We start from the raw sequence: 27709 nt of genomic DNA on the forward strand, positions 1-27709 counted from the left end.
ATGCAAAGCCATTTTAAGACCACTGATCATGCATAAATTTATTTATTTCACATATAACATTTTGTAAATATCTGGCATTGACATATACTTAAGGGTTCTTTTTCACTAGGGAATACGTAGGCACAGCTGATTTGTATCTGTGCCTTTGGATGAAAAAAAAATACAGGGTATGCTGTTACAAAAAAAATCATACGGACGTGTGTTCAAAACACAACTGCTTTCTACATTGACCATATGAAGAGATCTGCCCATTAACTACTGGAATTAATTTTCGATCATTGCCCATCTAACTTTAAAATTAAAGAAAGAGAATGCTGAGATTCGTGCACACAAGAGTGGAGTAATCAAAAGCATGTCAAAAGAGCAAAACAAAAGAAATAAAGAAAAGAAAGAACCTTATGCATTTCTCCATGAAGATCTCCTACCTCTTCTCTAGTGTCTATGGCAGAGCCAGGGGTGGTGGCAGCAGTGCTTACTGTGGTACTAGGAGCAGTGCCTGATGAAGTCACTGAATCGATCTCTCCTGCTACATCATTGATTTCCCGGGCAATGAGAGCCAAATCTTGACTGATCCTGTTGATGATTAAAGTATCATTAGCAGCACAAAGTAGGGGAACTGATCAATATCAGAGCTTCTAGTTGAGACAGCTGGAAACATAAAGCATTTTCTTAGTTTTCCCTTTTCTAATAATTCCACAAAATTAGTTGCAATTTAATAGGGCTCCGTGAAAACATTACCTTTCTTCTACCATCATTATATAAATCCACCTCAACCATTTTTGAGCCAGAATCCATTATACTGCTTTACATTTGCAAATGCGTGTGCATGTACATTTCAATCACCACTATCCTGTATTTTCTCACCTTATTAACCAGGGTTTTTAATTAGATTCTTTTACTAGGAAGAACTGAAATCCAATATCTCATATCTCGGTACAATTGAGGGCTCTGTGCCTGTGCTTTTCCTGCTCAGAGCCCATTCACAATAGCATTGTTAACTTTGCTCATCTATTATTAGACCCCCTCCTTCCTTTGTTTCCCTCTCCTTAAATTTATCAATGTCTAAAAGTCCCTTGTCTCACATGGTCAACCTGTCTGTCTTTATTAAATAGTTAATAAAACATGGACTTGGGGGAAAAAATGACATGGTTTAATTTTGTATGTATATGTATTCTGTGTAAACTATTTTATGTTTTAAAAACTGGATTTCACAAAGGTTCAATCTGGAGATGTTAAATAATACTGTGCTTTTCTGAGTATGGCCAGAATATGGGTATTTTGCTGCTTTGTTCCTGTTACAAGTGTCCATAAATACACAAAGCTTTCAGGAAGTCTAGAAAATGGTCTGTTTTCTGACATTTATGAAAACAGTATTTTAAGATTTAAACTAACACATCAAATTAGAACTAATTAATACACATTTTAATGAATAAAGTTTGGTTGGGAATAGAAAACATGCGATGCATTGACTGATCTAACAACTATTTGTATTGTTATGCAAAGATATTGCATTCTACTTCAGGTTAAGGAAGCCATTCTCAATTGAATTTCCAAATACTACACAAAGTTATTCACACACAACGTGCCACTCATCTAATCCAGAGTTGAGAAACATTTTTGTTCTGAGTGTCTCAGACTTTCTTTAGGAGGTGCAGAAAGCAAGGCAAGGAACATCATCGTGTCACCAGTGTTCGTGGTCAATTTTTAAAGCAGGGGAGAAGGTTAAGGAGCCGGCTAAGGCATCTATTTTGCTTTATAATTTCCCCCCAAAGCTTATGGTTTTCTAAAGGATGAAATGGATGTCTTAAAGCAGGGGTGTCAAACTGCCAGCCCACGGGCCGGTTGCATCATGAGGAGGCTGCGCCCATCCCCAGCTCCGGCAATGTGAAAAAAGTCGCAATACGTTGCAACACGTCACATGACGCGGCAAGTTTGACACCCATGTCCTAAAGCAGGGGTAGTCAATCTTGGCTCTTTTATGACTCGTGGACTTCAACTCCCAGTTATGCTGGCTCAGGAATTCTGGGAATTGAAGTCCATGAGTCATAAAAGAGCCAAGGTTGACTACCCCTGTCCTAAAGCATACATTAATTAGTGATTTTTTTAAAAAAAAGATCTTTAATCAGACAGTAAAAAAAACCTTCCTTCAAAGTTTGTTTTATCAAGGCTGCAAAAGAGGCACTGGAAGTTAAGGGTTGTTTACTTGGGAGATAGGAAGCCCAGCCACTGTCCTTTGTAGTCACTATCATTTTGCTGATGTACCCATGCAATGCTTGTAAACTGACTGTCTAATTAAGTATGAATAATTTCAGTTACTTTTCAAGGAAGTCATATTTACTTTTCATCTGGTCCTATTCCAGTTTTGAGGAGGAAATCCTCAGAAAACCATTCAAAGCCAGATCTTATAGCAATCCATGCCATGAAGTTGCACCACAGACTAGTTACATAATTATCTTTTCATGTAACTAAATTGAAAGTTTTCCGCATTACTCCTCATAGGAGGGCTGTGGAGGATGGGGAGGACAGCAGCTTGTTCACAGTGATGTCATGTAAATGCCACAACTTATGTACTTGCATTAGATGTTAAGATATAAGCAAGTATTTGCATGATAACCTCACTGCATGTTGCCATTTTTTGGCATCACTGTGGTTTGCTGCAGACACTGTTGGACCTTCTGATGGTGCCAAAATTATGAGTGAAAGAGAGGCTATAATTAATGTCTTCTGCTTTTCAGAGAGTTGTTATTTCTTGGAAAGCCAACCTTGCTATTTCTTCTCGATGAGCAGTCCAATCACGAATGTAGTCCTCCTGTTCTTTTATCCTATGCTTGAAGGTATTGCTACTCTGTACTGGTGTTCCAATGTTCTGCACTCGAGTAGTTTTCAGGGCTGGAGAAGTACGTAGACGGGCATGTTTAGGAGAATTACGGTTTGATCCAAATTCATCTTCTGAGGTGGAAGCATAATCAGTAGGAAAGCGCCTCCATCTTGAATTTACTAAATTAGTTTAATTATTGAAAAAGAATTATTGTTGTATTTATTGCAGATAATTCAAGTATGACTTTAACAACATGATAGCATACCAAAGTTGCTTAATACCAAACCCCAAAGGCCTCATTAAAGTGCTTACTAATTTGAAACTAAAAAAAAAAAAAAATAGAATTTTGTTAAATAATAAACACTAATTGACAAAATGTGAAACAGAATACTCTGTGTACAATGTTGAGTTAATAAGACAGAATATTAATATTAGTCTAAAATAATAAGCCAATACCGTGAATCTGTATGCTTTTTTTTTTCAAATCACCCCAATTTCAAAAAAATGTGTAACTGCATATTTGACAACACATGGAAACATAAGCACTATTAATGTGATGATTTAGAGAAGAAAAACTATAATTTGTGTCATTTGAAATGCAGTTAGAAAATACTAGGAGATATTGACTAACTATTATAAGGACACACTTTGAGTTCACTTAGTTGTGAGGAAAACAGGTAGGAAAATTGGGTATGTTCACTGCCTTGTTTATATATAAAAATGGTGGGAAGTAATAACAATAAAAGCTGCTGTTATTTTCTATGAAAGAACAGTGACAAATTTAACAAAGAAAATGTTCAAATGTTCACTTCCACACAGACATTGAGACCCACTAAAATGATTTCTCCTTTTTAAAAACATGTAAGGAAGGCTTATGATAATATAAGCATCAATTCTTAGAGATAACAATACAATGGTGCCTTGGTATTCATCGTTAATTGGTTCTGGGAAGAGCAATGAGTACAAAAATTGATGAGTACCAAACATATTTTTCCCATAATAATGTAGTGAGGTCACAAGACAGCTGACGTCAACAAGTTCTAGCTTGTGCGTTGAATACCAAATGATGAGTACCAGGACAAAATAATAATTTTAAAATGCACTGGGTACCAAATTTGATGAGTTTCAAAGCAGTAGAGTACCAAGGTACCACTGCATTTCCCAAAAATAAAAAAGATAAAAAACCCACCAAGATAATTTTAATTATCTTTGTTGTCAGGCATGGTTTTTATCCATTGAGTGAAAACTCTGTTAAAGTCAATGGCAACTGCAGGGGTTCCAGGCCAGGTGAGGAAGTGTTGATTGGAAGAATGAAGGTTTCAGTGTGCTGAGGTCTTTAATGGTTGATACCACTCCTGGGAAACAAAATTCCATTGGAAAAAAACAACCCCCCCAATACTAGGGGTCCAAGTGTATATGAAAATTTTATCAGGAAAGAAAGAATCTGTGCCTTGCCCTTGATAAAGTTGTGAATTAGACTTTACCTGCAATATTTCTTAAAGTCATACAATTACCAAGTGCCTAAATTTCATAGAATCATGAGGCTGGAAGGACCTTGCAGGTCTTCTAGTCCAACTGCCTGCCCAAGGCAGAAATCCTTATACCATCCCAGACAAATGGCTATCCAATCTTTTCTTCAAAATTTCCTGGAGAATAAACTCATCTGATCTTGTCTGGTTTTTAACCAAACAGTAATGTTCATATCAAACAAATCATTTACTATAGTCATAAAGCCAGAAAAAATGGAATTGTGGGGCATTGAAAAGTGGGTGACTGTTTAGACTGATTAAATGCAGAGATGACTCTTCTAGAAACGAAGTTCTTTTTTTGCTGAAGGCTTAGATAATGGCTATAACTGTGACTTGTTAAATGAAGGCAGATAATCCTTAAATGACTTTGGAATACAGGTTATTGTCCTGTCTAAAGGATGGAAAGCCATTTATGACTATCATACTTTCTTTCAAATTTACCACGATAATTCTAACAGGCCTGATTTAGTATCAAATTCTTTTCTTTTTTTTTACATTTAATAAGTAGAAAAAAAATACTTCTACAGATTGCAAATACGAAGTCATGGACGGTTCTGAATAGAGTTCAATCATCTTGGGCTAAGGATATCTTTGAACTCAAAATTCTTCTATACCTTCAAATGGCTTATTCAAAATAAAATTCCAATTTGTTTTTTTAAAAAATACATATTTAAAACTAGTTCTGGAACTCAGCATTGTACAACATGAGCATTTAGAGAAAAAAATAGGGGTGAAAATTTTAAAATACATGATGTCCAGTACTCTACCACTGTAAGTTTCAACAGCAGGATCTGGGTCTGGAAGAAGATGATATATCTCTGTGTACAAAAATGTGTTATCATGTTATTGACACATACGGATTTAATGCATTTGTCTTAAAGGTAATAATTAAGTTAATTCCACCATTTTAAGAAGATGTGGAAATAATATGAGCAGTACTGACACATTTCAACTCACTAAATTATTTTTGGCATTTAATTCAATTTGAAAATCTAAGTACCAATTTACATTGCAGCGAGGAGAATCACAAATGATTTTTTAATAACAAATTATTTGGAATAATAACGAAAGTTAACAAATAGTATTGCCTATGTATAAAGATAAAACGTACTCATACTTACCAAGTTTTGGCACAGAGTAGTGCATTGTATAAACATGATTGTATAACAAATACTAAATGTTTCAGAAGATAATATTCTTTTGAATTATATACCTAATACATGGAATTTGACAATTGGAGAACATAAATGGATTCTCTGTGCCCTTATTATAGCTAAAGGAGTGATATTGCAGCATCAGAAACACATAGCTCCATTTATTCAATGGACTCAATTGCCATTTATAAGCGGATTGCCTATACACTCAGACTTCATACAGACAAGTATAATGAAATATGGGACTTATTTATATAAAATACAGTAGGTTAAAAAAAGATAGCCATATAGATGCATTAGAAATATATACATGCTTGAATATTTGCATTAGACAAGTATATATAGAACTGTAGTTGTTTATTGTTATGAGATATATTTGTTGTATTTCTTTCACTTTTGTTAAAGCACTTTTTATGTGTTCTTTATTTCCTTCTCTTTTGCAATGTACTCACCATCACAACTATATTTGTGTTTTGTTTTCTTTTGTTATTAATTAAAAAGCAATGTAAATAAGTAAATAAATAAGATGGAACTTATTTGCTCTTACTAGTCTCTTCGTATTTTATATCTATGGCTGCTATAAAAGAAATTTAAACTGAATAAGTTTATCCCACAAACTTACTTCAGCGAGTGTCAGCTAAAAAATAAGAATGATGATTTCTCAAAACTGCACTGGCTTGGCAAATGTTTTTCACTGGTGATAAATAAATGTAAGTAGCAGAAATTCCTAATTAGATTAACTGTAATGGTATACCATTAAAAATTTGAAAACTGTCTTAAAGAGGGAACCTCGATGCAAGCTTGATTCTAGGACAACCATGCTTACTCACTGGCTTTGAAGGGACTTGCCTGCTATCATTCCATGAGCAGTTGAAGAAGGGGTTTCTGACAGTAGAAGGGGCTAAGAGTCCATCTTTTGTTATAAATCAATTTCATTTAACACATTGTGCTTAAAAAATATTATTTGCCTAGTCTTATTCAATAAATCTTCTTTGGCTTTCAACTCATTCAAGAAGTTGCTTCATTGCTTTTAAATTCTAGAATTTGTTACCTATAATTTACTGTGAGGTGTAATACAGTATCAAAGAGCTACCAGAAACTATTCTGTGATGCTATGATGTCACTGGAAGAATGGAGCTGAGAAGTTTTGATGTGTTTGGATTTTACGTATGGAAGAGAATGGGAAGCTCTCTCTACAAAACAGGCTGATTTGACCCAAAAGTGCTTTTCCAAAACTGAACTGAACTGAAGAAGCTTCTTGGATGAGAAGCGAAATGTTTTCAAAGAAAAACCAAGAAAATCCAGTTGCCTTTGGGAAAAAGAACCTTTGGGACAACCATGACCTGGATGATTGAGAATTTCCACACACAGGCTGATTTGAGTTTCAGGGTAGGAAAAGAAGAAGGTTTTTCAAGATAAACTGTTCCCATTGCTTCCTTTAAAATGATGTAAGTCAGCCATTTTGCTACTGTATTACAGCAACATAATTTTAGGACGATGATGGACTGCAAATGGGCTGATGGAAGCCACAGACAAAGCACTGTGGATGCTCAGCCTTATTCTAGACTGGTGTAAGTTTCCGGATACTTCTGCTATCAAGCTCAAATGAAAATCCTAGAAATGAAAACTGATTTATAAATAACCACAGCAGATTAACTGAAAGGATGCTTAAACTACACCATATCACGTTCAGTAGTATGTAATAAAACTTGCATCCTGCAGTCAGATTTTAAATATGCCTATGCATGCACAAAAACTTTCTCTTCAAGTTACCACAGCTAAAACTTTGTCACATGCTGCTCCATGATTTCATAAACATTTTAAAGTAGCAGTTGGTGCATTCTGAATAGGTAGTGTGGCCTTAAAAACATTAATGCAAATGTTATCCCTGTAGCTCTTCAAATTCTACCCAGAATGTTGATAGTTAAAGCAAGCTTTATAGTCATCATATGGCACAAAAGCAGAATTTTGCAAGATACTTGTTTCCTTTTATAGTATCTGTCACATGAAAATTACATGTCTTTAATGCAGACTCCAATGGCTACCAGTAGCTGTTATGAAACTGCGTAATTGGGCAGACCACATACAATGTTATTATGGAGAACACTGCGACACAAAATTAGGTCACTACAGTTTAGGTTCAACCTGAATGAACCGTAAATGTTAGGACTGGGAAGCAACTCCACAATCCAGAATACTTTAATCTTTTTTCAAGTCCTCAAGTATTGTAGTGAAAAACATACTTGGCTTTTGAACTATATTTTCTTTAAAGCTAGTATATGTATATGTGTATGTGTATGTGCCCTAATGCCTTTGTGTTTGACTTGTTAATATTTTGCATGACAACAAGCATCGACTTTAATAAGCCACATGACCAAATGAAAATGGAAAGTGCTGAAAAATGAAATTATTACAGGTAAGATGGAAAGTATCTCATACCTGATGGAGAGTTATGGGCTGAAGACAGAGATTTGGATTTGGAATCTGATAGGCGAGAAATGCTGTTAGCTCTAATTCTAGGAGAAACTTTAGTACTGTCTGCTGGTGGTGTTAGTCTAATGCCACTTCTAGTTATAGCTTCTGAGGTACGAGATGTAGAGCTTCTAGTTACTGTTGCTTCAGAGTCACTTCGTGCCGATAAAGAACCAAGTCTATTTCTCCGTGGCTGGGCAAGCAGGTCAATTCTTGAAATATTTCTCCTTCCTGATGGGGGCTTAGATGTAGAACTTGTAGTAGACACCTCAGAAGCCACTGATGCTTTATCTGCATCTGCAAGTTCACTATCTGACACTTCACCAAGCCGTGCTCTTCGTAACAGTGAAGTCCTTGTAGGGCGAGGCCTTGGAAGAGTGGTTGACTTACTGACTTGCCCAGTTGATGGTGAAGAAGACTTCAACTTAGCTAATTTAATGCCTTCCGTTTTGGAATGCAAATGTTCATCTGCTGAGGTAAAAGGAGTCCTTCCATGTGATTTGCCAGAACATGTTTCCTGGTCAGAAGATACGATATCAGATATAGCAGAATGAGGTACACTAGAAGTTTGATCATCATCTGTTAAATCTACTGAAGGCTGCCTTATTCTTCCACTACTCTGTGCAATCTTGCGTGCATCACCCCTTGAACTAGCTTCTGAGGAGCGGCCTTTTGTTTTCTTCTCCATTTTGTCACTGGCATTTGAACAAGATGACTTTAAAATATCCTTTGAGGGAGAACTAGTTGAACATCGATCTTTATAGAGAGTAGTAAAGCTTTTACGTTTCTGAGTAGTTTTTCTTTCACTGTCTCCAGTAACTAAACTAATTGTACTAGCAGTATCCACATCTGATTCAGGTGAAATGGAATTATCTCTATTGTAGCTGGGAGTGTCAGGTCCTTCATCTGTTTTATTTTCTTCACGCAGCTTTGCCTCAAGAAAAGCCATTACAGCTTCTGTATCTTTTAAAATAAGTGTTGTATCTAGACCAGGATCTATTTCCACTGAATCACTTTTCTCACTTGTTCTATTGGTAGATGTTAAAGAAATTGATGGAGTAGTTCCTTGTTTATTAATATGAGGTATTAATTCTATGGGTATATTTGCACTTGGTTTATCTATAGTAAAGCTGCCTTGTCTTACTAATGGCTTTGATGTTTCCTTTTTATCTCCACTAAGTCCTTTAGTTGTTTGCAATTTGGCTTCCTCGGCTTTCCTTCTTTTCCCTTCACTTTGTGACAATTTAACTTCTGTTTTACTTGCACCACGCCCTGATGCCTTTTCTTTCATATCCAATTTATGGGAAACAGAAGATTCCTCTCTCCCTTTTTCAACCTGGCTTGCAGTTCTTGCAGAAGATAATTTAGCTGGGATCCAATGTGTCAGCTCATTTTGAATTTTAGTTAAAGATTGCTTTACCATAGATATTTCTTTGCTATTTTCGTTTTTCTCTTTTTCAGAAGGAAGGCAACTATTGGAGTGAAAAATTGTCTTATCTGCTTTAGGAGAAAGGCCATTTATTGTCCGGTTTGCTTTAGTCAGGCTTTTATCGGTGGCATGTCCTATTTCTTTTTGAGAGTGAGTTGGAGTTTCTTTCTCTTGAGGTTCTGTGTCCTGTTTTTCACCTATCTCTGATCTGTGATGGGCTGTAACTTTTGTTTTTTGTCCTTCGATAACAGCAGTTTCCTCCTTTGGCAACTGAGGGAGTGTCCGCCTCTTTCGATCTAGGCTGGTTAAAGAGGTAATTGAGCCAGAACTTCTAACTGATAGGCCAGATCCACCGATGTCAGTGTCTAAAATCAAATAAAATGGAAACAAAACTTAATCAGGAATTCTAAAATTTAATATATGTGACACAGTAGACAAAATTAAAGCCTCTTTTCTTGTCACACATACCTTTCAGATTTAAAAATTGAAATGTCATGCAATTTATAAAATAGAATATAAAATATAATTATATTTCCGTAAGAGTTGTGGAAAAGTGAATCACTGAGAAGAATGAAATACATTCATCAAACCCAAAATGTGACTAAACAAGATAATTGATCGATATAATGTAAAAAGAGCTGCAGGTATTAGATATGGTACCATTTTCTAGATGAACAAGCACAGATGACTCCATCCGTTCTTCATTTTCTTCATGTTTTGTATGATTAGCAGCCAGACTAGCCCACTGTGACACCCAGCGCTTGCTTCCAGATATGCCAGTGCTTTCCTAATATGGAATTTTAAAGAAGATCAGTTACACACCCAGTAAAACCAGATAATCTATTCAGAAATTTCCTATGATAAATATGTACAGGATCAGGTCTTATTCACTTTAAAGTAGGAAGCTGAAAAGTTTGAAGAAAATTAAAATATAAAACAAGTTATAATGGCTTAAAATTCACACTGTAAGAGTATCTTTATAACCTTACCCAGGAAGCTTAGAATAACTCCAAGTGGAAAGTTTGCTGAGAATGAGGTAAAGTACAAATGCAGCAAATAAATGCATAAATAAATAAAATCATAGATCAGCATCAGTCTAATACAGTGTTTTAAAACCAGTGTATTTTTTTTTAAAATATCATCTTAACTGTTGGTATATCATCATCTTGGTTAAAGATCTGAGTGTCTTTTTATAGATTCAGGCCACCTGTTCTTTGCCAACACAGATTTTGGAAAATCATTTTTATGTGAGACTATTGGTGGGGGAAAAAAGGAAAGAACCAATAACCCAGAAGCCATGGTGTATGTAACAATGCACACTTGGCACACTTGAAATAAGAATGAATATTCTTTCTTTTTTCTGCTTTCAATTTCCATTGACAGAATAGTTCCTATTTCCAATGAGTTTTCTGGAATGTTAGATGAGCCACTATTTAAAGAAGGCGTGCCCAACCCACAGTCCATGGACAGCTAATAATGCAGCCCCACAAGATAAATTGGTTATTTTATATACATTATATTATATAATTTATATGTGGCCCAAGACAATTCCTCGTCACTCAATGCGACCAGGCAAGCCAAAATTTGACATACCTGGTTTAAACAGTGACTGCAAGCCAGGATTACAAACAAGATTCAATAATGGTTTGAAACTAGGAAGGTGACAACATTATAGTACAGTCACTTAGTATTTTACTGCTAATCAACTTAATCACCCAAGAAGAAATCTAGATGACTAGTTCTGTGTGACCTATTTCTAAGTAATGGCAAAGTACCAATATAAATGGTCATACTTATTATGTAAGCTATTGTTGTACATTCCAATATGCACCATTAACACAGAATATAAATCTGTTATACTTCCCTATGGAGTTTTAAAAGTGTTGACCAACCCTCTGTATTTTATCCAGAAAGAAACAGCCAGACAATGCAAATGCTTTAAGAACAAGTGTAATATGATCTCTTTGTACTCTTCCTGACTTTAACCTGACTGCTGAGTATTACAGCAATTTAAGTTTTCAGACCACAGCATTTTTTATTGTTAAGGCCAGAGGTTTCAATTGCATCCACCTGAGTATTAAAGTCCCTTTCTGAAAGGGAAGCAAATATTTAATATTCCTTTCAAATGTTTAAATAGCTGCTCATCACACAAAAAATAATTCTGGGCACTAACAAAAAGAAAATCAGAAACTACAAAATCAAAATACATAAAATGGCTTGGCCCTTCTGGGACTTCTTTTAACTTTCAAAGTGCGGTATACTCTGCCTAGCCACATCCAAGTTGGCTTTTTCTCCAGCTACATTGTATTCATCCATCTGTCTACTTTAGCTATCATAGCTCACTTGTGTAGTCTGATGTCACCTTGTTCTTTGTTATACCAGCCAAATATGTTTCTCGTCTATAAGCAAATTGTGAGGATCTTTATTATTTTGGACTGACCTGATATTATAGTCACAAAATCAGTCTTTTTTTTTTTTACAAGATTTAGGTAACTCTGTAGCCCTGATAAATGGGCATCAAATGGTAATTACATTTCCCATTATATTTATATTTCCATCAAATTAATCTCCCTTTTTCTATAATGATTTGCCAATACCAAATCTTTTACTCCCCATCATTATTGACTGCTATTGCAGACCTTGCTTACATTAATGGAATACTTAAAATACTGTACATACACATGCTGTTCATCCCAGCATCGGAAAATTCTTATCATATTATTTAAAGATTGGCTATAACTTCTGATAGCAGCTTCGCTATATTCAACAGACAAAGCTTAAATCTCTCCCCGAGCTGATTTTGATACTCATGAAGAGTATCGCTTGCATCACCTCCCAAAGGAACACCATGAAAAGAGGGCTGCCCTCATCACAAGAGTCAGCCAACAGGTAATTACCAAGCATTTCCTGGAAAGAACCACAGAATGATGTGAGTTGATAGGCAATGAATCTTCCACTTTTGGGACAAGCAGCCCAACTGGTGAAGCAGCAGGAAGTTGATGTAAAGTCTTAGAATAATTTGTCTCATCCGTTTTTCTGATCTTTTCTGTTGCACCTCTTGCTTTCTTCTTGTAGAATAAATTGTCCCGGCAGGTATAAAATTTAAGGGTTTTATTACGTTTTGAAGGATCTCATCAATCTTTATTATATCAGTTAATGACACAGGTAGAGTGTTACCATCTGAATTTTTTTCTTTGAGTAAGTACACCAAAGGGGATCAGTAACAGAATAACAGTGCTGGAAGGGACCTTGGAGATCTTCTAGTCTTCTAATCTTTTCACAGATTGTACCACTTTTAGGATATGACAATATTCAAGTACAACCAGTGCTTAGCAAGGTGTCAAAAACTTGATGACTAAAAAAGGGGGAGGGGGGAATTTTGGGTTTTACTGATTAGTTTGATTTGTTGTTATAGAAATGGCTAGTTTATACTATTATAGAAAAGTAAAAAAGTTGAGGTTCAATGTTAATGCTTCATTCTACTGCAACAGAGCAAGTCTGAAGTCAATGCCTTTCCTTTACTTTCTTTACTTCTACCCCTCACTTTTCTTTCCCTTTTTCCTCCCCACTGTGTCCTACTATTTGCTTTTGTATTTTTGTATTTTATTCTATAATCTAATAAAATGTTACAAACCATAAAAAAATAGGAAAAAGGTACTAGTTTTACTCCTCCTTTTATATCCTCTCTTCTCTCCCCCCTCCTTTTATATACTATCCTCTCTCCCACCCTCCTCCTCTTTTTCTCTTCCGGGTGTGCTGGAAGTACTGATCAGCTGGAGCTGCGCGTGCCAATACTGGGTTCTCAGCAAAGCGCTGACAATACTGCAGCGCCAGTTGAATCTCTGCCCGAAGACTGCATGCAGCTGCCGGCCACCCCCAAGGCCATCAGAAGTGCTGATCAGCTGGAGCCGCGTGTGCCAATCCTGGGCTCTCAGCAGAGCCCCAGAAACCCCACAGCTCCAGTTGACTCTCCCCCAGGCCTCCATGGCACTGCCATCGCTTCAGCTCATCCACTTTTACACTTTTTTTTACAATGCTTTTCAATCCGTCATATGCATACCACCTGTCAGGTGTCGAAGTACCACCCATGGTACATGTACCACGGGTTGAAAAACCCTGTTCTAGTCCAACAATCTGCTCAAGCAGGAAACCTTATACCATTTCAGACAAATGGTTGTCCAATCTCTTCTTAAAAAGCTCCAGCGTTGGAGCACCCAAACATCTGGGGGGCAAGTCATTCCACTGATTGTGAGGAAACTTTTCCTTGGTTCTAAGGTTGGTTCTCTCCTTGATTAGTTTCCATCCATTGCTTCTTGTTCTGTCTTCAGATGCTTTGGTCACAGTCACAGAGCCAAATTTCAGAAAAGCCAGAGAGATGCGAAATCAAGTACCTAATGTTACCTGGATAACAGTGACAGCAAGAATACACAGCTCTGTGGTGATCCAGATCTGAAGTTAGGGTGGTGGTAAGGTTTATGTTATAGCACCTGTTAGCAACTCCTTAAAGGAGTACCATCTTTCCCTGGGTCCACATGATTGCTATGGTCCACTCCCAGAAAACAGTCAATGGATTTTTAAGAAGGTGTCAATAGTCGTATATGCATACTGAGGTATGCTCTGAATCATATTTTCCCTTTTGAATCTGGATATCTGCAGAATATGAACTCTATTAAGAGATAATAAAGATTTGTTTTTGCTCTACTCCGTACAGCAAGCCCCTTCCTTGTAGTGATCATGCCAGAACATGGAATATTTTACAGTTAATAGGTATTCAGGGACAGCTGATTATTCTTCTGAGAAATGTTTATAATGAACAAAAAGCTACCACATGAACTACTTGGAGAAACTAGATTATTCAGGAATGCCATATTGCAAATATGGAATAGATACAAACCCATGCTATACCTCAATATACTCTTATGGGCCTCAGCCCAATAAGTATTTTATAGAAGAAAAAAGAGTGGGCAAAGAAAAATTATTAATATATAAAGATTGATTAATATATATACATTGCTTACTGGTGTACACCGCTTAGAGAGTGCTGCACTTAAAGCGTTATATAAGTCTCATAAAATAAAATAATAAATAAAATTTGTTAGTATCGGGAAAAATAGAGCTGAAAATGAAATCAGGAGCAATTGACGGCACAGGGGTTTAGTTTTCAATGCACAATGGAGAGAAATATCTAAAAAGGCACCACAAATAGAATATGATAAAATAGAACTTTAAGATGAATTATGTATACATGATGAACATGTGATTGCTAAAATGTATAAACCTTTGTTTAGATTTGAAAGAAAAATTCGACTTATACAGAATTTCATTCAAATGATCAGACTGGCACAAATCATGAAGGCCTGAAAATCTATTTTTTTAATTTTGATAAAGCCTTTTAGTTTGGCCTTCTATTTTTTTTAAAAAATAAATTTTCTCTGAAGTAATATCACCAAATTGAGTGGAAGTATTCTATGTCAAACAATAAAAGAATTGTCAATTAAGATATGAATGTAAAATTATTCTTAGTTCCTCTGACCATTTAATCAATTCTCTTTTTACTCTATTGTTCTCAAGACAAAATAAAAATAAAGGGGGGAAATTAAACTAAATTACAAAAGCATAATAAAAGTGTACGTTCCAACCAATGTCTTTAAAAAGCTAATGTTAAGTAAATGTTAATGCTGCTTTTGCTGCATTCCTAAAATATTTAGGGAAAAGATACTGAAAGTCAATAATTTCTTGTTACTTACACCATATGTTAGTTTCAGAAATGAAGAGTTTTATCTCCTGAAAAACTTAGAATCCATGATTCCACACATGATTTCCTTTTTATTCATTTCCAGATTTGTTTGGGGGCCTATGAATCTTACAGCTGGACTTTTGTTGATGACATTCATATTACATATGGAATATGTATATATGGGTTGCTATGGATATGTTATGAAGTCACTGACTTCAGATTCTAACGGATATTAATATTCTTTCAATACTCACTAATAAAAGCTCAAAATAGCTTCTGCAGTATTTATAACAATGATATGTTTAACTTAATAATTCAGTAAAACACATTATTTCTAATGGTCAAATGAAAAAGTATGGACAGATGCACAGGCTTCTAGCCCTTCTGGGTTACAAAAATAAATTATGAAATGTGGGAAAACTGATAAAATTGATAATATGTTTTTAATACATTAAAAATCTGATAATGAAAAATTGAAAGTAAACAAACAAATCATAACTTTTTTGCAAAACTCAACTCACGTTTGAGGGAACTCTTCTTGAATAGAAGTAACAATGTAGACAAATGCAGTTTCCATTTGCTGTATTCATGTCAGGGTTAAGCAAATTATACTATTCACAACCAATTGCTAGCTTACTAATATGGCAATTTGATATTTGTCATAAAAACTGGCCATTTTAATGCTGTTTAAACAGTCAATAGATTTTCCAGACAAACATATAAACCTAGACATATTCCAGATTTTATCATTCTCTAAAACTCAAACTAGACCATATATAATCCACAGAATTTGAGGTCTAAAGCAGTGTTTCTCAACCTTGACAATTTTAAGGCATGTGGACTTCACTCCCAGAATTCCACAGCCAGCATTGCTGGCTGTGGAATTCTGGGAGTTGAAGTCCACATGCCTTAAAATTGTCAAGGTTGAGAAACACTGGTCTAAAGAAAATGTGCTTTTCTTTTAGAATTTAGTTATGATAGTTTAGAAGCCCAAGCTATGATATTTGCTTCCATTTCAAAAATTTCCATTCCAAATTATGAATGTGAGGGATGTTTACTATAATAGTAGCATTAACCCTGAAGAATGATTTGAGAAAACAGCAGTGATTGGCTAGCTTACATACACAAAACTGCTTTAAGAATAGCTTAGATTGCTAGTTTGGAAAAGTTGATTGGAATTTTCCCTCATGAGAATCAACTTATAAGGCAATGTTAGGATAGAATATATAACATCTCTGAATAACAATGAATTAATGAAAACCACCACCATTTTTCATGCTTCCTTTAATGAAGTCTTATTGTCAATTTAAGCTACTTTAAATCAGTATCTATTACTGAATTTTATCTATACAATATCTTTTTAAACAAGAGGATAAAACAGATTAAAACTAAGAGAGTTAACCATAAAATCTATCACATAGAAATATTGAATATGAAGATTAAGAGCATCAAGATTAGATTCTGGAAGATAAAGATGAGTTTGAAGTTTGGATAAAAAAGAAAATATAACAAAGTAAAAACTAGAGTGCAAAAGAACATATAAATACCAGTATAAGAGAATGTTTGAGAATAACTCATAAGTGTTATTCATTTATAATGTTAGTTATGAAAAATGTAACCGTATATCAAAGATGTTAGTGTAACAAGCCATCTTAAGCTTTGGATATGTTTCTTTCCATCATCATCCTTTAAAACAGATGAATACTGACATTTGTTGATCTGTGGTTTAGATCTACATATGTGCAGAATTTTGGATGTGAAAAATTATCAACAAGTTTTAGTATAGCGCTATAGAAAAACTGTTTGTTTTTGAAATGTCTTCCAAAAGTATGTCACAATTTCCATTTGGAAATAGCAAATTCTTTTCATCTGTGCTTTGTTTCTGCAAATATTTCTTTGACTTGCAAATTTTCCAAATAACTACAGTATAAGCAAACACAATAAAAGGAATGGTGATATTTATACAACAAAAATAGTGTTTAGGTTATTTCAGTTTCCTAAAATCTTGTGTGTCAGTGTTATGGTGTATATACAGATAGAATAGCAGCAGAAAAAAAAACAAGTGTGAGCATAGTTTTTTTAAGTACTAAGAGATTATACACAAGCTCTAATAAAGAATGAAGAAGTATTACTATTATATAATAATGAAGTATTTAATAGCTCTTACTAGCTACTTAACACTGACTCTAAAAAGGTCCTCTCATTTTAAGAAAAAAGAAGACCCATCAAAATTTGATTTCTACCTCTGTGTCAAGAAATCCAGTTGTACTCAGTAGACTTTTTTCTTCAAGCACTATTGTAGCAGAATTAATAGCCCAATCTTTTACTAAATCTTTCTGGCTTTCGTTGATAACAGGCCTATTATAATCCTGGCTGTCATCCACTCCAAAAACCTGAAAACAAAACAAATCATCATACATTAACTGAAAGCTCCTTTGTAATATTCAATGGGAATGTATGGATACTACCACTAAGAAAGCGAGTGCTTATAAGGCTGTTGTTTTTTGTTTTTTTTTAAAAAATACAGTTTCACAGTTAATTGTGACACAAAAATCTTATGAAATTGCTATTGAAAGTAGAACTGATGTATTCTAATTCTGGAGATTCAAAATAATTGTTAATATTTTTGAATGAAATCAAAATATGATGTTGGGAGTCTTTCTGTAATACAAGACAACTTTCTTGCCTCTGCTGCAATTTCCAGAATACTTCCCAAATCTAGTGAAACGGATTTGAGAACTCCTGAAAATAGTTTTTTTGGCTTTATGAAGGGCTTGTTGCAGAAAGATGGAGAAACTGCTTCTAATGACAGAAGCATACTACTGGATTGCATCCATAAATCAGTCTTACCTGAATATATGAATGCTGTAATTTTAAACAAAGAATTACGTCTGAAATGTTTTAAGTAATTCCTTTTCACCTCATGTACTGAAACTTTTGATTTGTGTGTAATGTATATCATGTACTTATTATTGTATGAATTAAATGATATATTCTGTTAGGAAAGAAATGGATCCATAATTATATAAAAACTAGATATATTTCTGTTCTTGCTCCTTTAACACGTGGGTAGATGTATGTATGCCTGGCATAAATGTATCAAGTCCAAGCAACCCAGTGTGTAAACTTTGCAATAACAATGACAATAGTGATGATTTGTAAAAACAGCAATTAGGGCTATTGCTCCAAAAGATATTATGTGATACTGAAATTATCTGGCAAGAATTAGATCTAAAAAGTATCTTCTTATATCCAGGGTTTAAAAAGTACCAGATTTTTGAATTTCATGCAAATTTAAATATGTATCAATTAGAGCATAAGTCTTTAGAAAAACTCTAAACAATATGTTATATTTAAATACTTATTGTAATAGCACCCTTTTCATTGTTTTCTTTTTTTAAAAAAGTCATATATTTATACTCTCTGTCACATTACACATTCAGCCATAATGCAATTTGCTTGATTTCTTTTGTTTGTGTGTTTGTTATGTGACCCATCCGTTAAAATTTGAAAGTTATGACTTACGGCTTTCACCTTGTATAAAATCCTCTACATAAGGAAATGTCATGCATCTGATGAAATTGTATGTTATCATACATTTATACTATAGTAGTGCCACAATGCTCTTTTTATTTGTAATCCCAAGGAAGAACCTAAAATATCTTAAGCATTATTAGAATCCAAACAGAAAATCCTTTTTTTAAAACTTAAATCTGTTTCAGTGGAGATCAGCTTACAAATTCTCCACATTTAATATGTGCAAATTGCATCAACCTATTAAATCCTCTCTATTCTACAGCATGTTTATAAATATTTGCTTTGCCACTGATAGTTTTCTTAAATGCTGTGCCATAATCCATCACTGTATTGGTTCCAAACTCTCAAGGGATTCAGATTCAAAGGGAAATATAAACATGATTTGATATAGTACAGGGAGCCAAAAATTAAAATGTTAAAAAAGATATTGGAATACTATTTCTGAGCTTTCTTGAAGTATTAATTTGGATCTCATGCTCAACATTGAAAGTGTATAAGTCTTGATATTTGCCAGTAAAGTGCCATTGCAGTTACATACATGTTCTGGTAACATATGGAAAGAAGATTGAGATTTTGTGAGGAAAAAAATAGCAATATCTTTCTCCACATTATATAGTGAAGGGAAAAATTATTTCATCCCCTGCTGATTTTATACATTTGCCCACTGACAAAGAAATGATCAGTCTATAATTGTAATGGTAGGTTTATTTTAACAGTGAGAGACAGAATAGCAACAATAAAATCCAGAAAAATGCATTTCAAAAAAGTTATAAATTGATTTGCATTTTAATGTATGAAATAAGTATTTAACCCTTTCACAAAACATGACTTAGTACTTGGTGGCAAAACCCTTGTTGGCAATCACAGAGGTCAGACGTTTCTTGTGGTTGGCCACCAGATTTGCACACATCTCAGGAGGGATTTTGTCCCACTTCTATTTGCAGATCCTCTCCAAGTAATTAAGATTTCGAGATTGACGTTGGGCAGCTCAAACCTTCAGCTCCCGCCACAGATTTTCCATGGGATTAAGATCTAGAGACGGGCTAGGCCCCTCCAGGACCTTTATGTGCTTCTTCTTGAGTCACTCCTTTGTTGTCTTGGCCGTGTGTTTTGAGTCATTGCCATGCTGGAATACTCATACACGACCCATTTTCAATGCCCTGGCTGAAGGAAGGAGGTTCTTACCCAAGATTTGATGGTACATGGCCCCGTCCATCGTCCCTTTGATGCGGTGAAGTTTCCTATCCTCTTAGCAGAAAAACATCCCCAAAGCATAATGTTTCCACCTCCATGTTTGATGGATGGATGGCAGCATTCCTCCTCCTCCAAACATGGCAACTTGAGTTTATGCCAAAGAGTTTGATTTTGGTCTCAGCTGGCCACAACACTTTCACCCAGTTCTCGTCTGAATCATTCAGATGTTCATTCGCAAACTTCAGACGGGCCTGTACATGTGCTTTCTGGAGCAGGGGACCTTGCGGGCGCTGCAAGATTTCAGTCCTTCATGGCATAGTGTGTTACCAATTCTTTTCTTGGTGACTATGGTCCCAGCTGCCTTGAGATCATTGATAGGATCTTCCCATGTAGTTCTAGGCAGATTCCTTACTGTTCTCATGATCATTGAAACTCCACGAGGTGAGATCTTGCATGGAGCCTCAGACCGAGGGAGATTGACAGTTATTTTGTGTTTCTTCCATTTATGAATAATCGCACCAACAGTTATGTGGTCCTTTTGATTATGATGTTCAATCAAGTCTGATTCTTGGTAATTCTATGCACCACTTCTCTCCACATTTTTCCTATCTTGTATGGCTTCTTTTAGTTGTTTGTGCTTTGGCTGGCATTGGCTTTAATGTCTAGTCACAGTGCAGACTAATTTACTCCAATTTTCCAGCTTCCTCACCATTACTTCAGTATGCAGGCTAAATATTTAGTTGATGTTGTTGTTAACACTAATTACTACTACTAATAGAAATTTTGATAATTTCTGATTTGGATCAGATTTTATTTTAGTTGACAATGAACTTGATGAAAATATGCATTATTTAATAAACTACATAATCATGATTATGTTATGTATAATAAGGATCTTTTTATTGATCAGTAGCAAATACACAACGGAAATATGGAGCTAAAGAAGCATTCTCTTTACATTACTAAATACACGATGAGTCATATCTATATAACAGGAATGCACAGTAGCAAATATGACTCTGAATAACTGAAATATAATATAAATCTAAATGTAAAGAATATTGCAGCATTAACCTAAACCACGACATTTAAACTGGGATTGTAAAAATGATTGTTGTCATTAAAGACACATTAATCTTTGTGAGATTCTTGCAAAAGAGAATGAACACTGATAGCTGATTATATAATTTGACAGAACAATAGAAAAGAGACAGCATAAATCTATAAAAATGGATGGAATTAAGTCACACAACAATGCTAGAGAAAAATGAATGAAAATAATTATAAACAGTAAAAACAAAATAATATACAATACAATAATATATAATATATAAAATATGAGTAACATAGCAGTAGAAAATCAAAACATATACTGCAATCTAATTTATAAGATAGGAACCTACACATTGAATCTATTAATGTTAAACATGGTATTTATAATAATTCAAGCAGTACCTGTTACTTAGAAATACTAAAAGGGTCAGAGCAGACATCTTCAGCACTGAACATAAGGGAATGTATGTTCAATGATGGTTGCATAGACGTTCTTTTTATATGTCAGCGAATTTTAACCTTCTGGCTAGGGGTCCCTCAAATAGTAAGCACAGAGAGGAAGTTAGATCAATTAACTGCAACCCTCTGCAACCTCTGCTTATCCATTAACCCTTTTGCAATATTAGATATGTGGGCAAGTCTAAATCAGCCTTGAGTATGTACAGATTCTTCACCTCTCTCAGTTTTAAGTGTACACACAGAATCAGCTTAGATTCTTTTGTCATCAACGTCACACAGGAAACCGGACTTCAGTCACATACGCTGTACTTTCAAGTACATATTCCAACTCTGAATCTGTTCAGAGTACAAACAGAGTATTCATACTTGACTGGTGTCTATCTAAGAAGCAACCAATGCAAATAAATCTAAACGAGCTACCCAATACAAAAATTGCCATGGCCATTGAGACTGTTAGCCTATGGTTATATAAAATGAGAATTTAGAAATGTTGTTCTGATACATGTTGGGGTGGGGTGGAGGCAGGTTGATGAAACTAATTAAGCAACAATCAATTTCTCAGGAGAGTTGGGACCTGACATGATTTTAAGCTATGCACAAGGGATTTGTTTGAAATAGGAAGCTATTCTAGTGGGACCCTTATATTATAAAACACCTTTCAAGTCAGACAACCTACGAGAACAACAGTATACTGTAGATAGATAACTTCACTGTCGATGTGGCTATTATTTAAAACCCTCTCGTTTTATTCCTGTTTGTGGATCCTGAGCTCCCTAGATATCCAGGGAAGATTTACCAGATACAGGAATTTTCACTGTTTTTTCTACACTTTTACAAATCTAGTGCTACCTCCCTTGCTCAGCTGTCTTTTCCTGTGACTTTGAACACAGGAAACCTTTTACTAAGTCTTTTTCTTTGTGGTGTTATTGTTTCATCTCTTTTCAAGCTTTATAATACGATATCCAATCCCTTCCTCTTCCTCCATTTGTCCAATTGGTCTACTTTGTCCTCCACTCTTCCCATTTGTTGAGATCAGCTCTTTTTGTGCATGTACATGCTAGTTTTCTCTTTTCCACTGTGATGCAACTCCTCCTTCCCTTGCCAATTTTCCTCTGCCCAGCCCCCACTCTCCTTTTCTTCATCCCCTCAATTCCTTTAAGGAAATGTTTCAATGGGTCAGGTGCGGGTCCACGTAGCATCTGTGCCCTGCTAATGCCAATAGGTGCATGGCAGATTGCCAATGATGTTAAATACAGGAAATGAGTTTGGCTGCCATCTTACTTCATCATTCAAGCCTTAAATGCTTCCGAGAGTGTGCTCTCAGGGTCGTCCCACCCCCATACACTATAGAACTTAAAGCACTTTCACCAAGTAAAATCCTTAAGCTTGATCAGTTTCCCACTGAAATAATTCTTTCTTGAAAATTCATCTTTATTCTATTAATGCACGACATGGCAGAACAATATATCAATGACAAAATAGCCACTATTTCTTTCCTATTTTTGCAAGGCCCTCATGTAACTTGTTCTTATCAAATGATACAAGGTAACTTTAAGCCTTTTAAATCTCTCTAATAAATATGGCATAAGCAACATTTGTTTAAAAGACCAGTATCTATCTATTTATTTATATCTATATCTGTATCAGTATCTGTGTTCATACTTACACAGAGAGGGGGAGGGGAGGGAGTGAAAAAAAGAGAAGGGAGAGGGAGAGGGAGGGGAGATTTTGCCCGGACCCTCTGCTCTCCATCCCAAATTGTGTAATTCCCATTCTGACTTTGGTTCTCTCTTCATAGAGCAGTGGTTCTCAACCTGTGGGTCGGGACCCCATTTGGGGTCGAACAACCATTTCACGGGAGTCGCTAAACAAGGCTGTCCACCATTTTTCCCCCTTTTCTTTGGCCACGCCCCTGGCACCTGGTGATGTATAAGTGGTTGGGGGTCACCACAACATGGGGAACTGTATTATGGGGTCGCGGCATTAGAAAGGTTGAGAACCACTGTTATAGAACATTAGACTGAGAGCATGCAATACTCCTAAGAAAATATCAAGCTGGCTATTTGAAAGGACTATACCAGGGGTAGGCAACCTTGGCTCTTTTATGACTCATGGACTTCAACTCCCAGAATTCTTGAGCCGGCACGAAGCACGAAGCTGAAAACACCAGCCTGAAGATGACGAATGGGACTTCGTCTAATGTCGCCAAGACACTTCCAATTTTACGTGGGAGAAAATCCGAATAACCAAAGACCTACATACAAACACCCACGAAAACCTCAGAAAACATATATATGAAAAAAAGAAAAAAGAAAAAGAAAGATTTCTTTCTCCCATATTTGGGCCAACAGGGTGCATCAAGAAACACTCAAGGTAAATCTCTTCCCCCTGTCTCTTCCCTCCCTGATACAGCTGACAAAGCGAGGAGTCTGTGGTCTAGAGGTAAATACAGCTGCCCAACATGCACACAGCCCAGGCTCGAATCTCAGAAGGGTAAGTGTGGATGAAGAGAGTTAAGAAACTCGAAATAGCTATCCCATTCTCCCTTAATTCTTTGTTAGCAATCCAAATTTTATATTATATATATATATATATATATATATATATATATATATATATATATATATGTGTGTGTGTGTGTGTGTGTGTGTGTGTGTGTGTGTGTGTGTGTGTGTGTGTGTGTTTTCTGAGGTTTTCGCCGGTATTTGTATGTAGGTCTTTGGTTATTCGGGTTTTCTCCCACGTAAAATTGGAAGTGTCTTGCCGACATTTTGACGAAGTCCCATTCGTCATCTTCAGGCTGGTGTTTTCAGCTTCGTGCTTCGAGCAGCAATGTGTGGTCTTAGCTGTTTCTTCCTTTTAACTGCCAGGGGGGGTTCACACCCCCACTGGCAGTTAAAAGGAAGAAACAGCTAAGACCACACATTTAATAATAATTAAAAACTAATCAGCTTCTTGAACAATTGTTTTTTTTTAAATACTATGATTTTAAGCTCAAGAAATTATCTCAAGCTCTGAACAAAAACAGAACCCAGATGGGATGAGTAATATGAAAACAACCAAAATTATTCAGAGCTCTTCCTTCTTTTCCAATTTAATGAATTTCAAAAAGCTGTTACTATTAAAACAAAGAAAGAAGCTTGAGTGAAAACTCAAGTTATAATCCAAGTATTAAAAAGCAGAGTTCTGACTTCCGGTGGATCTGCGTGCGCGATGGTGGCTACTTTGTAGCCGTCCTCCTGGGTAAGTGTTAGAACCGCTATGAACAGCAGACATCAGCTGTTCCGCGGCTCAAAACCTCCCTCCCGGGCAAAGGGGGGGGAGGAGAGGATCGTCTGAATAGTGGTAGAGCCTCTTATGCATCCCCAAGTTTTTTTGGGGGGGTGAAAAGAGTGCTCCCACGGAGTTCGGACTGTCTCCGCTTCCCAGCTGTTTTTGTCTCTAGGGACAAAACAAGCCGCAGCAACCACCTCCGCGATCAAACTGATTTGGTGAGTTTTTTTTAAAAAGCGGACAGAGCTGAGTAGAGGATTTTGCTTTTTCTGATTTTATTTGGATTTTAAGTTTGAAGATTTACTTTTATTCCCTCTTTTTGTTTTTTTTCTTTTGTTGAAAGGGAAAGTAAAATGGCGATTGGCAGGCTTTTTGGTGTTTTTTTTTTCCTTTTTTTAATGACTGGAACGGAATGTGGACTTGATTATTTATAATGATTTTTTGATGTTGGGTTTGGATTTTAGGAGGATTATTATTTTTGTTTAACTTTTTTGTTTTGTTTTTTGTACTTTTAAAAAAAATGGAATGGATTTTTTCTATTTAATCATTTTTTTCTCTTTCCCTTTTCTTTTTTTTTAACTTTTTTCTTTTTATTATAATGATCTCCTTTTGAAGGATTTTTTGATTTTTTGGAGTTAATCTCTCTTTTTCTTTTGCTTAACTTTCCCCCCCCCCTTTTTTGGGGGGGTAATTTTTAAGAAGGAGTAAAGATTTTTTAAGATGGCTCCAAAGCGTTCAGTAATTCCAAAGCTCCTAAGGTGGTTTCTTCTTCGGTGTTATCATCAGCGCAACAACCTAAATCAATAGCTTCACCCTCTTCTTTGGCACAGTCAATAATGGTGAAGGATTTGCAAGACATAATGGGAAATGTTATATCTCAAATTAGGGGAGAAATGAAAGAGATTTTAGAGGAAAATAATAAGATTTTGAGGCAAGAGATAGTTTTGGCTTTAAAAGGAGTTGCCTCTGTTCTTGAAAAGCTGAACTTTTGCGTAGAAGAGGTAGTAGAAAAAGTGGAATTGAGGGAGGGAAAATTTGAAAGCATGGAAAAAGAGATGGAAAATTTTCAAGATGAGATTCTTATGCTTCAATATAGACAAATGGAATATGCTTTAAGAATTAGAGGCTTGAGAGAGTCTGTGCAAGGAGATCTGAGAGAGATGGTTGCAAATGACTTTGCTGTGATTTTGAATAGAGAAAAAGAGGAAATACTTAGTGAAATTGAAAAAAACATTTAGAGTTAATTCTGTGGTGGCAGAGCAAAGGAATTTGCCAAGAGATGTGGTAATTTATTTTGGGAAAAGATCCCTGCGCAACGAAATTATACAAGCTTTTTATAAGAAGAGGTTTCAAATTGCTTCACAAGATGTTATAATTTTAAAGGAGATCCCATCTAAAATTTTAAGAAGAAGAAAGGAGTTTGTTTTTTTAGCAGATGAACTTAAAAAGAGGCGAATGTTGTTCAGATGGGATGTTCCGACTGGAATGGTGGTGAGTTACCTGGGGATACATTATAGACTTAATACTGTTTCTAAAGCAAAAGACTTTTACACTTCGGTCCTGGGGGTATGTTCATCGCCATCTATTACGTTTAAAGCTTTGGAAGAGAAGAAGGTAGAATTGCAGTCCGAAGAGCCTATACCTATGAAAATTGGGAAATCTCAGTTCGAGGGGCCTCAACAAGTTGAGATGGAGGAGCAGAGGATAACCTGTGCAACATATAATTGTAAAGAAAAGGAGCAACAGAAGAAGGAGGTCAAGGAAGCCTCACAAGTATTGGTTTCTGAATCTGCGGGAGAAGTAAGATTTATAAACTTTTTGGAGCAACCTTTAAGGGTAGAATTGCAGACTGAAGAGCCTATATTAATGAAAAATGGGAAATCTCAGTTCGCGGGGCCTCAACAAGTTGAGATGAAGGAGCAGAGGACAACCCGTGCAACATATAAACGTAAAGAAAAGGAGCAACAGAAGAAGGAGGTTAAGGAAGCCTCATAAGTATTGGTTTCTGAGTCTGCGGGAGAAGCAAGATTTATAAACTTTTTGGAGCAACCTTTAAGGGCAGATTTCAAAGCACTTCTTTTGAGGTTTATGGATAAGAGAGACTGATAAGGAATGTGTTTATTGTGGATGGAATTGGTTATTGGTAAAGATTTAAATACGTATAAGGGAATTTTAATGTTTTAAGTAATGTTTAAATTTGTGTTTTGGAGGGAGTTTATAAAGAATGATGGATAATAATATAAGTATGATATTAGAAAATGTTTAGAGTATATTATAATGTGTTTAATGATTGTAATTATAAAAAAATTGGTTTTTTTATTATTATTTTTAAGAGACAATAACTTGTTTAATTTAATGTATTTAGATTTGCTTAGGATTTATATGTGTTTTAAGTTTTTTTTTAACAGGAGAGAAGATTATGGAGATCGAATGAAAATTTTAGATAAGAAGTTTAAGTTTAGCAATTTAAGGACTATTCAAAAGAGTATTTAGTCTTAATGTTATAATGAATGTTTATATGTTTATTTTTGTGTCTTAGGATAAAGAAAGAGGGAGAGATTAGATTTTATATTGTATGTATAGATATCTAAGGAGTATTTAAAGGAACATTTTGCTTTAAATATGTATAAGGGAATTTTAATGTTTTAAGTAATGTTTAAATTTGTGTTTTGGAGGGAGTTTATAAAGAATGATGGATAATAATATAAGTATGATATTAGAAAATGTTTAGAGTATATTATAACGTGTTTAATGATTGTAATTATAAAAAAAATTGGGTTTTTTTTCTTTTTTATTATTATTTTTAAGAGAAGATAATTTGTTTAATTTAATGTATTTAGATTTGCTTAGGATTTATATGTGTTTTAAGTTTTTTAAAAAAATTTTTAACTAAGCCTGTACTCAGCTCTGGGAAGGTTGGGGGAGGGTATGGGAGGTTTGGGGAGGTTGGGGAGGGTATGGGAGGGTTGGGGGGGTTTGGGGAAGGGAATTGTTTTGTAAAATTTAAAAATTTTCAATAAAAAAGAAAGAAAGCAGAGTTCTATGTTGACTTAT

General features: G+C 35.3%; 1 protein-coding gene across 9 annotated transcripts in view; it reads right to left on the minus strand.

Annotated features, from left to right (window-relative positions):
* CEP170 (centrosomal protein 170) overlaps positions 1 to 27709 on the minus strand; it is a 98399-nt gene that overhangs the window by 18211 nt on the left and 52479 nt on the right. For 3 of the 9 annotated variants that reach the window (XM_039366456.1, XM_039366455.1, XM_039366454.1), the window contains exons 10-15: positions 17383 to 17532; positions 10063 to 10189; positions 7941 to 9767; positions 5115 to 5165; positions 2763 to 2997; positions 396 to 573 (exon numbers count right to left, since the gene is read on the minus strand). In XM_039366456.1, the coding sequence (XP_039222390.1) occupies positions 396 to 573; positions 2763 to 2997; positions 5115 to 5165; positions 7941 to 9767; positions 10063 to 10189; positions 17383 to 17532 (2568 nt within the window). The remainder of the gene's footprint in view (positions 1 to 395; positions 574 to 2762; positions 2998 to 5114; positions 5166 to 7940; positions 9768 to 10062; positions 10190 to 17382; positions 17533 to 27709) is intronic. The other 6 variants (XM_039366460.1, XM_039366457.1, XM_039366462.1 and 3 more) reach the window with 6 other exon arrangements.

The sequence above is a fragment of the Crotalus tigris genome, unplaced genomic scaffold (assembly GCF_016545835.1).
Source record: "Crotalus tigris isolate CLP2741 ecotype Arizona unplaced genomic scaffold, ASM1654583v1 scf7180000020324.788712, whole genome shotgun sequence".
Classification (NCBI taxonomy): domain Eukaryota; kingdom Metazoa; phylum Chordata; class Lepidosauria; order Squamata; family Viperidae; genus Crotalus; species Crotalus tigris.